This window comes from Mobula birostris, chromosome 9, assembly GCF_030028105.1.
Source record: "Mobula birostris isolate sMobBir1 chromosome 9, sMobBir1.hap1, whole genome shotgun sequence".
NCBI lineage: Eukaryota > Metazoa > Chordata > Chondrichthyes > Myliobatiformes > Myliobatidae > Mobula > Mobula birostris.
Window position 1 is genome coordinate 100185660 of NC_092378.1, and position 12928 is coordinate 100198587.

The 12928-nt window shown below is 42.0% G+C and overlaps 1 protein-coding gene across 5 annotated transcripts in view; it reads left to right on the forward strand.

Annotated features, from left to right (window-relative positions):
- LOC140202898 (trinucleotide repeat-containing gene 6A protein-like) overlaps nucleotides 1-12928 on the forward strand; it is a 175636-nt gene that overhangs the window by 133022 nt on the left and 29686 nt on the right. For all 5 annotated transcript variants that reach the window (XM_072268445.1, XM_072268446.1, XM_072268449.1 and 2 more), the window contains 5 exons: nucleotides 1152-1358; nucleotides 7243-7409; nucleotides 7946-8026; nucleotides 9217-9265; nucleotides 10324-10466. In XM_072268445.1, coding sequence (XP_072124546.1) covers nucleotides 1152-1358; nucleotides 7243-7409; nucleotides 7946-8026; nucleotides 9217-9265; nucleotides 10324-10466 — 647 coding nt within the window. The remainder of the gene's footprint in view (nucleotides 1-1151; nucleotides 1359-7242; nucleotides 7410-7945; nucleotides 8027-9216; nucleotides 9266-10323; nucleotides 10467-12928) is intronic.

Sequence of the window (12928 nt, forward strand, 5' to 3'; positions counted from 1 at the left end):
ACCCCCTTCATGCATCCCCTCCCAAACCCCACAAGAAAATTGCTGTGGATTGTGGAACATGAAACCTTCCAAATTGAGCCTGGTACATTTTTGTTTTGTAAGGGGATTCAGCGAGCGAGAAATATATGGATGTGGAGCTGTGATGCAGAACTGCCATGGAAATGAATGTGAAGCTAAGTGAGGTGCAATTTGGTTCTTTCCCCATCTCAGCTGCTCAATGGATCAGCAACATACTTTGGAAAATTGTCCTATTCATTCTCATTTACTAAAGAAAATATAGTTAATTGAACCTGCATAGTTTATATAGTCAGGCCTAATCGGCTTTAGCTCTGTACTTTACCATGTCTACAGGATTTTTGGTAAATTCTGACTCCCACATCACTGTTCGCAGCTTCTTGCTTGATCTGATATTTGGAAATCAGATGAGCTGCATTAGAAGTGGGAGTGCAGGTGTTCTAAAACCTTACATTGCACATATCAAATACCATTGGAAAATTACTGAAGCATGGCTGGCTGAAGAGCAAGGATTATCCCTGAATTTCTTATGGTGTCAGAAAAAGCCTCTAGTCCAAAGGTATCATTTGAGGATTGAAGAAAGGAATATCGGAACATCTCAAACAGCAGCACTGAAGATTTGGTGATCAAGCAGACCTAGAAGGACCAGAGCTTATTCTGTGATCATTCTTGAGCTAGTTAATGGCAAACCACAGTTTGGTCTCTTTGTCTGGGTTGAAGAGAAGACTGACACCTTGGCATCCTGGTCATGATCAGTATTCATTATTTACAACAAAAAAAGAGCTGCATTTTAGAACCGAACCTATTTTTCATTGGTCATATTTGGAGGGTCTAACTTACGATGAGTGGAGGAGTAACAGAAGGGCTGAAGTAGTGTTACTGTGTTTTTAAATCTACACTGTTACATGTTTATAAGGACTCAGTACATTTGATATGAATGACATGTGCAGGTTATAAATTATTTGAGAAATATTTTCATGTGTGCCCTGTATTCAGGCTACACAAATACCTCATACTGCATGAATTGGTAAATACTCCATTTTTTTGCACCAACTTGGCAGAGTAACTTGTGTTAACAGAAATGTTAACTGGGCAGTTTATTGTTTTGTGTTTTTGTTTTCCTTTTATTAAAAAAGGCTGGGGAGAATCTTGCACCGTTCAGACAAAGCCAGACTCCTCTTGGGGAGAACCACCTGCTCTAACTGTGACGGTAGACAATGGAACGGCGGCCTGGGGGCAACCTGTGGATACAGGGGCCAGCTGGAGAGAACCGGTTAATGACAGTGCTGGTACCTCTGGCTGGGGTAACACCCCAGCTGCCCCACCACCTCCAAATAGACCTGGTAAAATTTCCTAAGTTTAAAAGTTGTGATGTTTAATAATGGGCTGTAATGATTTTGTGCAGTTGGGCTTTAGGAAAAAAAAGGCTCTATCCTTAATTTATTTTATTACACAAGTTGTTTGATATTTATTAAGTTCAAGTGTACAGCTTGTTCTTTTATCACCTTTCTTTCTGCCATTTGCATGGATTCCATTTTAACACACAGCAGATATGTTTACTAACATACAGAATTGAGATGTATGTATGGTTTTATTCATTGTTTTCACCACCAGTTCCTTGATTAATCCTTCCCACCTATTAACATTGTGTTAGAACAGTACAGCGCAGGAACAAACCCTTTAGCCCATGGTTAGTTCTATATCAATAGACAATAGACAACAGGTGCAGGAGTAGGCCATTCGGCCCTTTGAGCCAGCACCGCCATTCACTGTGATCACGGCTGATCATCCACAATCAGTATCCAGTTCCTGCCTTATCCCCATAACCTTTGTTTCTGCTATCTTTAAGAGCTCTATCCATCTCTTTCTTCTGGGGTAGAGCATTCCATACATCCACCACTCTCTGGGTGAAAAAGGTTTTCCTCAACTCCGTTCTAAATGGCCTACCCCTTATTCTTAAACTGTGGCCTCCGGTTCCGGACTCACCCATCAGCGGGGACATGCTTCCTGCCTCCAGCGTGTCCAATCCCTTAATAATCTTGTATGTTTCAATAAGATCCCCTCTCAGCCTTCTAAATTCCAGAGTATATAAGCCCAGTCGCTCCAATCTTTCGACATATGACAGTCCCGCCATCCCGGGAATTAACTTTGTGAACCTACGCTGCACTCCCTCAATAGCAAGAATGTCCTTCCTCAAATTTGCAGACCAAAACTGCACACAGTACTCCAGGTGTGGTCTCACCAGGGCCCTGTACAGCTGCAGAAGGACCTCTTTGCTCTTATACTCAATTCTCCTTGTTATGAAGGCCAGCATGCCGTTAGCTTTCTTCACTGCCTGCTGTACTTGCATGCTTGCTTTCAGTGACTGATGTACAAGAACACCTAGATCTCGTTGTACTTCCCCTTTTCCTAACTTGACTCCATTTAGATAATAATCTGCCTTCCTGTTCTTACCACCAAAGTGGATAACCTCACGCTTATCCACATCAAACTGCATCTGCCCACTCAACAAGCCTGTCGAAGTCACCCTGCATTCTCGTAACATCCTCCTCACATTTCACACTGCCAGCCAGCTTTGTGTCATCGGCAAATTTGCTATTGTTACTTTTAATACCTTCATCTAAATCATTAATATATATTGTAAACAGCTGCGGTCCCAGCACTGAACCCTGCGGTACTCCACTGGTCACCGCCTGCTATTTCGAAAGGGACCCATTAATTGCTACTCTTTGTTTTCTGTCCCCCAGCCAATTTTCAATTCATGCAGTACTCTGCCCCCAATACTATGTACCCTAATTTTGCCCACTATTCTCCTATGTGGGACTTTATCAAAGGCTTTCTGAAAGTCCAGGTACACTACATCCACTGGCTCTCCCTTGTCCATTTCAAAAAATTCCAGAAGATTAGTCAAGCACGATTTCCCCTTCGTAAATCCATGCTGACTTGGACCGATCCTGTTACTGCTATCCAGATGTGTCATAATTTCATCTTTTATAATTGACTCCAGCATCTTTCCCACCACCGACGTCAGGCTAACCGGTCTATAATTCCCTGTTTTCTCTCTTCCTCCCTTCTTGAAGAGAGGGACAACATTAACCATCCTCCAATCCACAGGAACTGATCCTGAATCTATAGAACATTGGAAAATAATTACCAATGCATCCATGATTTCTAAAGCCACCTCCTTAAGTATCCTGGGATGCAGACCATCAGGTCCCAGGGACTTATCAGCCTTCAGACCCAACAGTCTATCCAACACCATTTCCTGCCTAATATAAATTCCCTTCAGTTCATCCATTACCCTAGGTCCTTTGGCCACTATTATATCTGGGAGATTGTTTGTGTCTTCCCTAGTGAAGACAGATCCAAAGTACCTGTTCAACTCGCCTGCCATTTCCTTGTTCTCCATAATAAATTCACCCGTTTCTGTCTTCAAGGGCCCAGTTTTGGTCTTAACTATTTTTTTCCTTTTCACATACCTAAAGAAGCTTTTACTATCCTCCTTTATATTCTTGGCTAGTTTACCTTTGAACCTCATTTTTTCTCCGCGTATTACCTTTTTAGTTACCTTCTGTTGCTCTTTAAAAGTTTCCCAATCCTCCGGCTTCCCACTCATCTTTGCTATGTTATACTTCTTCTGTCTTATTTTTATACTGTCCATTACTTCCCTTGTCAGCCACAGCCTCCCCTTACTCCCCTTAGGATCTTTCTTCCTCTTTGGAACAAACTGATCCTGCACCTTTCGCATTATTCCCAGAAACACTTGCCATTGCTGTTCCACTGTCATCCCTGCTAGGGTATTGTTCCATTGAACTTTGGCCAGCTCCTCCCTCATAGCACCATAGTTCCCTTTGTTCAACTGTAATACTGACACTTCCAAGCTTCCCTTCTCCCTCTCAAATTGTAGATTAAAACTTATCTTATTATGGTCACTGCCTCCTAATGGCTCCTTTACCTCGAGGTCCCTGATCAAATCCGGTTCATTGCACAACACTAAATCTAGAATTGCGTTCTCTCTGGTAGGCTCCAGTACAAGCTGTTCTAAGAATCCATCTCGGAGGGACTCCACAAACTCCCTTTCTTGGGGTCCAGTACCAGCCTGATTCTTCCAGTCTACCTGCATGTTGAAATCCCCCATAACAACTGTAGCATTACTTTTGTGACATGCCAATTTTAACTCTTGATTCAGCTTGCACCCTACATCCAGACTACTGTTTGGGGGCCTGTAGATAACTCCTATTAGGGTCTTTCTACCCCTAGAATTTCTCAGTTCTATCCATACTGACTCTACGTCTCCTGATTCTATGTCCCCTCTCGCAAGGGACTGAATATCATTCCTCACCAACAGAGTCACCCCACCCCCTTTGCCCATCAGTCTGTCCTTTCGATAGGACATATACCCTTGAATATTCATTTCCCAGGCCCTGTCCACTTGAAGCCATGTCTCTGTTATTCCCACAACATCATACTTACCAATTTCCAACTGTGCCTTAAGCTCATCCACTTTATTTCATATACTCCGTGTGTTCATATACAATACTTTTAATTCATTACTCCCCTCACCTCCCATATCAATTCCTACTTCACTTGGCCATACTGTACGATCCCTTCTTGAGCTTTCTGCTCTGTAGATTCTGCTGTCTTTCTTAACTTTTTTATTCTCACTTTCCCTTTATCTCCATCCTTATATTTCCAGTTCGTCCCCTCCTCCTCCCCCCCCCCCCCACTACTTAGTTTAAACACACCCGTGTTGCAGAGGCAAACCTGGCTGCCAGAATGCTGGTGCCCCGTTTATTAAGGTGCAACCCGTCCCTTTTGTACAATTCATCCTTACCCCGAAACATACCCCAATGGTCCAAGAATGTAAATCCTTGCTTCCTGCACCAGTTCCTCAGCCACACATTCAGATCCATTACCTCCCTGTTCTTGCACTCCAGCACGAGGAACTGGAAGCAAACCGGAGATAACCACCCCGGAAGTCCTGCTTTTCAGCCTCCTTCCGAGTTCTCTGAAGTCACGCTGTAAAATGTCTTTCCTCTTCTTCCCCACATCATTTGTGCCACCACTTCCGGATGTTCACCTTCACTCCTGAGGATTCCCTGCAATTGGACCATGACATCCTGGATCCCAGCACCAGGGAGGCAACACACCATCCTTAAATCTCACCTGTTGCCACAGAAACCCCTTTCTGTACCTCTCACTATGGAGTCCCCTACTACCACAGCTGTGCCTGACGTCTGTCTCCTTGGCTTTGCTTCAGCGTCAATTGTTGACTGGCAGACCTGACCGTCTCTCAGGCTGGCATCATCTTCTGTCCCGACAGCTTCCAAGAGGGTGAACCTGTTTACGAGAGCCACATCCCCTGGGGTCTCCTGTACTTCAGGCATCCTTTCCTTGCTCATCATCGCCCCCCCCCCCCCCTTCTCTCTTCCGGTATCCTCGGTGTAACGACCTCACTGTAGGTCCTGTCCAGAAAACTCTTGTTTTTCCCGGATGAGCCTAAAGTCATCCAGTTGCCTCTCCAGTGCTGCAACACGGTCCTTCAGGAGCTGAAACTGGACACATTTTCCACAGGTGTAGGAGCCAGAGGCACTATCAGTATCCCTGACCTCCCACATCATGCACGCAGCACACTGAATCAGCCTGGCGGTCATCTCTTTACCACTTCTCACCCTCTCCAACTGTGACCTAGTCTCCTCTCTCAGCCTCCTCGCCGAAGACTCTCCAAGGGTCCTCACTTGGAGTGAAGCTTGTCCCCAGCCTCTGCTCGCCGAAGCCTCTTGAGCCAAAGCCTTCCTACTGTGTCTCCCTCTACTCAGTCGCCCGCTCTGTCAAACTGCTCTCTTTTAAATACTCCCGCTGACTCACGGACTGACTTGCACACGCTTGCGCAGTCCTGTCCCGATCAACCGCCGAGAAAAATGGCCAACTTCCACAAGCTGCTCTCTTTTAAATACTCCCGCTGACTCACGGACTGACTTGCACGCGCTTGCGCAGTCCTGTCCCGATCAACTGCCCAGAAAAATGGCCGACTTCCACAAACTGCTCTCTTAAATACTCCCGCTGACTCATGGACTGACTTGCACGCGCTTGTGTAGTCCTGTCCCGATCAACCGCCGAGAAAAATATCATATTTAGTATGTAATCCAGCTTATTTAGTTAACTGAAATATTTATTAAACGATCTATATGGAGTTCAAATGAAAATAATCTAACAGTTACAAACTTTTCTAGACTAGGGTAAGGAACTTTTACATGCAATGAGGCAGAAACTGTCCATATTTTTAAAAAATGCAAAATGCTTGAAACACTCAGCAGTTCAGACAACATCAGTGGAAGGAGAAAGTTGATGTTTTAGGTTGAAAAGCTATCTTCAGAACTGGGTAAAACACTGTGAAGGGTCTTTGACCTGAAACATTAACTTTGTTTTTCTTTCTACAAATGCTCTTCAATTTACTAGGTTTTCCAGCTTTTTATGTGTTCATTTCATACTAGCAGTATCTGTACTACTTAAAATTTTCATTGTCCTCAATTGACAAAGCAAAATTTCTAATAGGTAAAACCATAAAAGACCACTGGAATTTATGAAAGGATTTTCTGTTAAATAGACTTAGCTTATACCTTAAGAAACTCAAATTACAAAACAGTACAGTACAGCACTGGATGAGGCCAATTTATATTAAACATCTTCTTCCTATGTATCCCCCTGGTGTTGTTCAAGGATTTGTATTGGTAGTCACTTCACAAGGGCCTGCCACTATCAAATATGTATTGTGTAACTCGTAAGAATGCAGAGTACCACCGTCTCCCAAGAGAAATACCTTCGTCACCTTTTCAACTTTTATCTTCCTGTTTCATTTTACAGTTGTGAAAATAAATGCTGCTAAAAATATACAGAAATTAAAAAGTTATAGGGACACATTTCATGGAATTACCATCATACTGTAGATGGTTGCCTATCTGTTTTGTGAATCAAACCAATTTGTTTTTAATCTGTTTGTAATTAATGATTATATACACTCTTTAAAAAAAAAAATTTCAGTAAATATTACCTCGCTGTCCTGTGCCAAGTCTATCATTCTCAATCATGTGCAGAAGTTACTCGCTCAAAATATGGGAGGGAATTCTCACAGTAGTTGACTTTGAAAGACAGTGGGAGAGAAATCCAAACTGCACTTTAAAAGCTGTTGCCACTTAAAGTTTGCATACAGTGATCTGTTCTTTACAGGTCCCAAACCTATGCAAGATGGCTGGGGTGATGAGGAAACATTGATGCCAGGACCTCGTCACTCCAGCTGGGAGGAGGAGGAAGGAGACTCAGTGATGTGGAACAGCAACACCTCACAAGAAAGCAACTCCTCTTCAAATTGGGCATCCAAAAAGGTGGCTTTAAAGGTAAAACTTCAGGCAATCCTGTTGCTCCTCTATAGACATTAAAGATGTTGTTCGTGCATAGTCGTGGCAGTTTTCAAGCCTCACCTAATTTTATTCTCATCCCTCCATTCTCACTAACTTTTACAGAAACAGTGATATTTATGATAACTAGAAAAGACAGTGTATTGCTGTAAATAGTGCTTCATAGTGATTGAATCAATTAAAGTCATGTTCTAGATGTTGCTTTGTCAGAGTTTGTATTTTTTTGCTTCTGGCTCCTCTCTGCTGCAATTGTACCTTTTAAATGTTGGAGCATTTCTGTGCCACCTGAGTACAAAGCCTCCTTTCAAACACCCCCTGAAGCGCGCAAAGGATAGGTGAGCACAATAGGAAGAAAATTAATGTCTTCTCCATCTAATTTACTCTTGGTAGTATGTGTCTGTGGTGAATAACACCTGAATATTTTTCCCCTCATGTAGGACTTGGATTTTGAAAGTTTAGATTTTGTTTTATTTGTGGTTAGTGTTGCGTGTGATTGAATGTTATATGTCTTCTAGGGCATGGTGAAAGGAGGAAACAAGCAAGATGATATATGGATGAATCAATTAATGAAGCAATTCTCTAACATTGGATTTCCTGTAAGTGAAGTTTGATAATTCCCTCCCGCCCCCCTTCCTTTCAAGTTCAGTTTATTGTCATTCAACCGTACATATATATACTGCCAAACAAAAAAAGTTCCTCTAGACCAAGGTGCACAACACATAACTCATATACATAACACAAAGTAATATTACCACAAATAAATTAACAAATAATTAGGTGCATATATGATACAAGTTAAAAAGTAAAGGGTATAAGGCTACTGATACTTCTGGCGTGATGAGACCATACAATGAGATTCATACAGTGTGTGGTGACAGGGAAGCTCGGGAGTCTAATGCTTGGGGGGAGGGTGCTATTTTCCATCCCAATATTTCTTGTCCTGATGCTGTGGTATCTGGTACGGGGGTCAAAGAGATTGCTGGAAGGAGGGGAGGGATCATTGGCAATGCTGAGGGTCCTGTGTACACATTGCTCTTGATGAATATCTCTAGTAGGTGGAAGAGAGACCTGAACTATGGTTTGAACCTTTCAGCAAGACCAGTATTGGCCAGATAGTTTCCAGTATATTATTTTTACCCTTAAAGAGAGAGTGGTTGTAAGGAGTTTGAATTAGACCAATGCCCATTCTTTTCTGGGGTCATGACCTTGTCCATCTCAGAAAAGTGGATCAAAATGCTGGGCTATGATGGATTTTACTCATATTTTAGACTCTCATCTCCATTCAGAGTGCTTTGTGAAAAAGGTAAGATTGAAGAGCCTGCTGGCACCTGCTTACTGGTGCAAAATTGAGTGTTAATTATCATTGTTGCTTTCTGTGCTCCACTTTCTCCAGCTTTTTCGTTGAGGAACTGTGCCCTTTACCTGGGATTCGGGAATACTACACCGCTTTAAATGTATTAGAATGAGATGGTTGAATGTTCTTCAGTAACCCAGTGCATTTGTATAAATGCTGTGAATGAGGTGTTTCAGTGCTCTTTAACAATGCCATGCGTTCATATAACAAGCTCATCAGATCCCACCAAGACCAACTTTTCTATCATTAGTATCCATTTAGCTCCCATTCAACTTCTTGGCATAATAGCATTGAAAGTAACTTACTCTTAGAACTCTGTACCAGATCCTGAGAGCAGAACATCACTGCTCCAAGGATGAAATTTTCTCCTGATGCCATTACCAATATTTCCAATAAATTCTGAATACTTAAGGTGATTTCTGCATGTTACAGAGGGAATCTACTGAAGATACAAAGAGCAATAAGATGGACATACCTGTTGGTAAGTTGTTACAGCATTAAACTAAAGTTTGTACCATAGATCCATACAGCTCATAAACAGGTCCATTGACCACTGCCTCCAGGCAGCTATGTAGTACTCGTCTATCCTAATCCTATTTACCATTACTTCCTCCATAGCCTCTATGCCTTGGTGGTTCAAGTGTTATGTTGAGATACTTTTTAAATGTTCTGAGAGTACCTAGATTGATCACTTTCTCTATCAGATTGCAACCACCCTCATGTGGAAAACAGAATTTCCTCAAATTCTTTCTCACCCCCTTCTGCCTCAAACTTATTTAACCTGGTTACAGATGTTTCTGAAAAGATTTCTCACCATTCTCCCTATCTGTGTGCTTCATAATTTTATAGATCACTATCAGGATCCCCCTCAGCCTCCTGTCCAAGGAAAACAAGCCTAGCCTATCCAGTCTTTTTTTCATAACTGAAAAATTTCAAACTGGCTATTTGCTGGTCAATCCCTTTGAACTTCCTCATGTGTAATAGTTATTTCCTTCCTATTATTACATATTGCATGAAGCAAGAACTACAATAGAGTAGTATGATTAAACATTTTTACTAAGTCATGTTAGTGACAATATACACTGTACAAGTTACAGTGTGGGAACTACAAACCAGTCGCACCGTGTCAAAAGACATGTGCACTCAAAAGCCTATACAGAATAGGCCCAGTCGATCCACCCCACGATTGGCTGCGTGAGCACTCACCACATTCTCACAATTATCTGATAAGCTACAACTGTAATGTGGCAACCGGAACTGTACACAGTTCTCTTGCTGCGGCCTAACCAACATGTTATAAAGTCATACCATAACCTTCATTCTGTTTAGTTCTAAGTTCCAAATAATGAAGGCCAGCATCCTTCTATATCATCTTAACTACTTAATTCTTCCTTCATCACCTTATCTGCTATATGCCTTATTTGCCACCTCAATCAAAAGATGTATTTTTCAAATCTGAATTTACTTTTTGTTTCCTAATGTCAATTAAGCAGTCGTGGCCAAATCTACATCATCTTGCTGCTGCTTTCTCCTCTCCAGGTATGTTAAGAGATAAGAGAATGGAGATGGATAAGCACGGAATGAATATTGGAGAATATAGTGGTATTTTAGGGAAAGGACATACTTCTCGTCCTCAGATTTCCAAAGAGTCTTCCATGGAACGCAATCCTTATTATGATAAGGTTAGTATTTTCTCTGTGGCCATGTGATAGGGACAGGTGAATTGGTGAGTGTATTTTTTTAAAAATCAATCACCTTTGAAAGCGGTTGGTACAAGTGAGAGATGAGAAACTGAATTGATTCTGGCCCCTGACCACCATGATTGTCTGGGTTCCAATCTGGACAAAACCCCAGTGTAAATTAGAAGCTTTTGGAAAATTGTGAACTGGAGTTAAACACCAATCCTTTAAGATGTGCACTTATTCATAAAAAGGTTTGAATCACTGGGAGTCGAAAGTAGATTTTGTACATGAGCAGTATTGTTAATGTTTTCTGAGGATTACTATCATTAGCTGCTAACCAAACTTTTTTCATTGTGGTTTCAGATGTCTTTGTTTTATGTAGTAAGCAGCCTTTGTAATGCAATTTGTTTGTTTGTTATTGAGACCCATTTGTCAGTAGCCATCCTTTTAAATCTGTCTTTGCATCTCAAATCGATACTAATCCTTCGTCTTTTCTCTTGTTTCTGCCATGTCCTACCTTTCTGCTGCTGATCGGCTTTCCATGTTTGCCTTTTCCAACCCTACTTCCCCTTGCCCAGTTGTCTCTGTCTTTGTCCAATCAAGATGGCATTATAGCAGAAGAGCCCCAAAACCTAACGTACATCTCTGCACCAACCATGAAGCTTCCCCCTTCAAACTGTGCACTACCTAATCAGGCTCTTGGCTCAGTGGGTCTGGGCATGCAAAACTTGAATTCTGTTAGACAGGTGAGTCAGTTCACAACCTTCCATGTGCAGGAAGTGAACTTTTGCACTATTCATATTTACTTTATTGTTTCTCTTGTCCCTTTCCATCATATCTCACTTATTTTCCCCACTTTTTAAAATAAACTCCATGGATAGGGATGTTGCTTAAGCTTGCAGGTTCTAGTAAACTCGGCTCTGTTTTGCAATTTCCTTATTGACCAAATGGAGATTATAAGACTGAGAATTAATTGTAGCACAAAGGACGTTGGTTTGACCCATTTTGAGTTAGAGATTTAACAAATAAGCTTACCACTAATTCATTCCCAATGCACACCAACTGTCTTAGTTTTCTTCACTACCTCATAGAACATAGTACAGCACATGAACAGGCCCTTCAGACGACAATGCTGTGCCAATCTAATTACATTTAGTCAAATACCTGACTAAATGGATTCCTTCTTCACAGTTAATATCCGTATCCTTCCATTTTGTGCACAGTCATGTGCCTATCTGAGAACCTCTTGAACACCATTATCACCCCAGGCAGTGACTTCCAATCACCCACCACTCCGGATTTTTAAAAGAATGCACTGCATGTTTCCTATGAACTTCAACTTAACTGCATGCCCTCTGCTTTTAGATATTTCAACCCTGGGAAAAGATACTGGCTATCAGATCTCTGCTCAGCCTTAACCAGTCCGGTAAAAACTCCTTTTTGCACATACCCTCTAATAGGCTATAAGATGAAGGAGCAGAATTAGACCATTTGGCCCATCGAGTCTGCTCCACCACTCCATCATGGCTGACTTATTACCCCTCTCACCCCATTCTCTTGCCTTCTCTCTGTAATCTTTGACAGCCTTACTAATCAGGAACCTATCAACTTCCTCTTTAAATGTACCCACTGACCTTGCCCTCACAAATTCCAAAGATTCTCCATCCTCTGGCTAAAGAAATTCCCCCTTATCTTGTTCTAAAGGGACATCCTATTTGAGGCTGTGGCCTCTAGAACTGGACCTCTCCCCCCCCCCCCCCCCCACCACCACCACCACCAAAGGAAACGTCCTCGCCACGTCCGTGCTATCTAGGACATATAATATTCAATAGGTTTCTATGAGATTCCCCCCCTTAGTTCTTCTAAACTCCAGCGAGAACAGCCCCAGAACTATCAAATCCTCCTCATACGTTAATCTTGTCATTCTCAGGATTATTCTCATGAGCCTCCTATGGACTTCTCCAACACCAGTTAATCCTTTCTTAGATAAGGGGCCCAAAACTACTCAGAATACTCTTAAGTGTGGTCTGACCAATCCCTTACAAAGCCTCAGCATTACATCCTAATGTAATCCTAATCCAGGCAACATCCTCATAAACCCCTTCTGCATCCACTCCAAAACCTCGACATCCTTCCTATAATGAGGCAACCAGAAATGAATGCAACACCCTCTGTGTGGCCTAATTAAAGTTTTATAAAGCTTCCTGACTCTTGAACTCAAATCTTCAATTAATAAAGGCAAACATGCCAGCATACCTCCTTTACTACCCTAATCAACCCGTGTAGAGCCAGATTCAGAGACCTATGGACTTAGAAATCAAGATCCCTCAGCACATCAATACTGTTACGGGTCTTTTCATTAACAATGTATTAAACTGTTTCATTTGTTCTTCCAAAACACAACACTTCACATTTGACCAAGTTAAGCTCCATCTGCCATTTCTCTGCTCATATCTGCAACT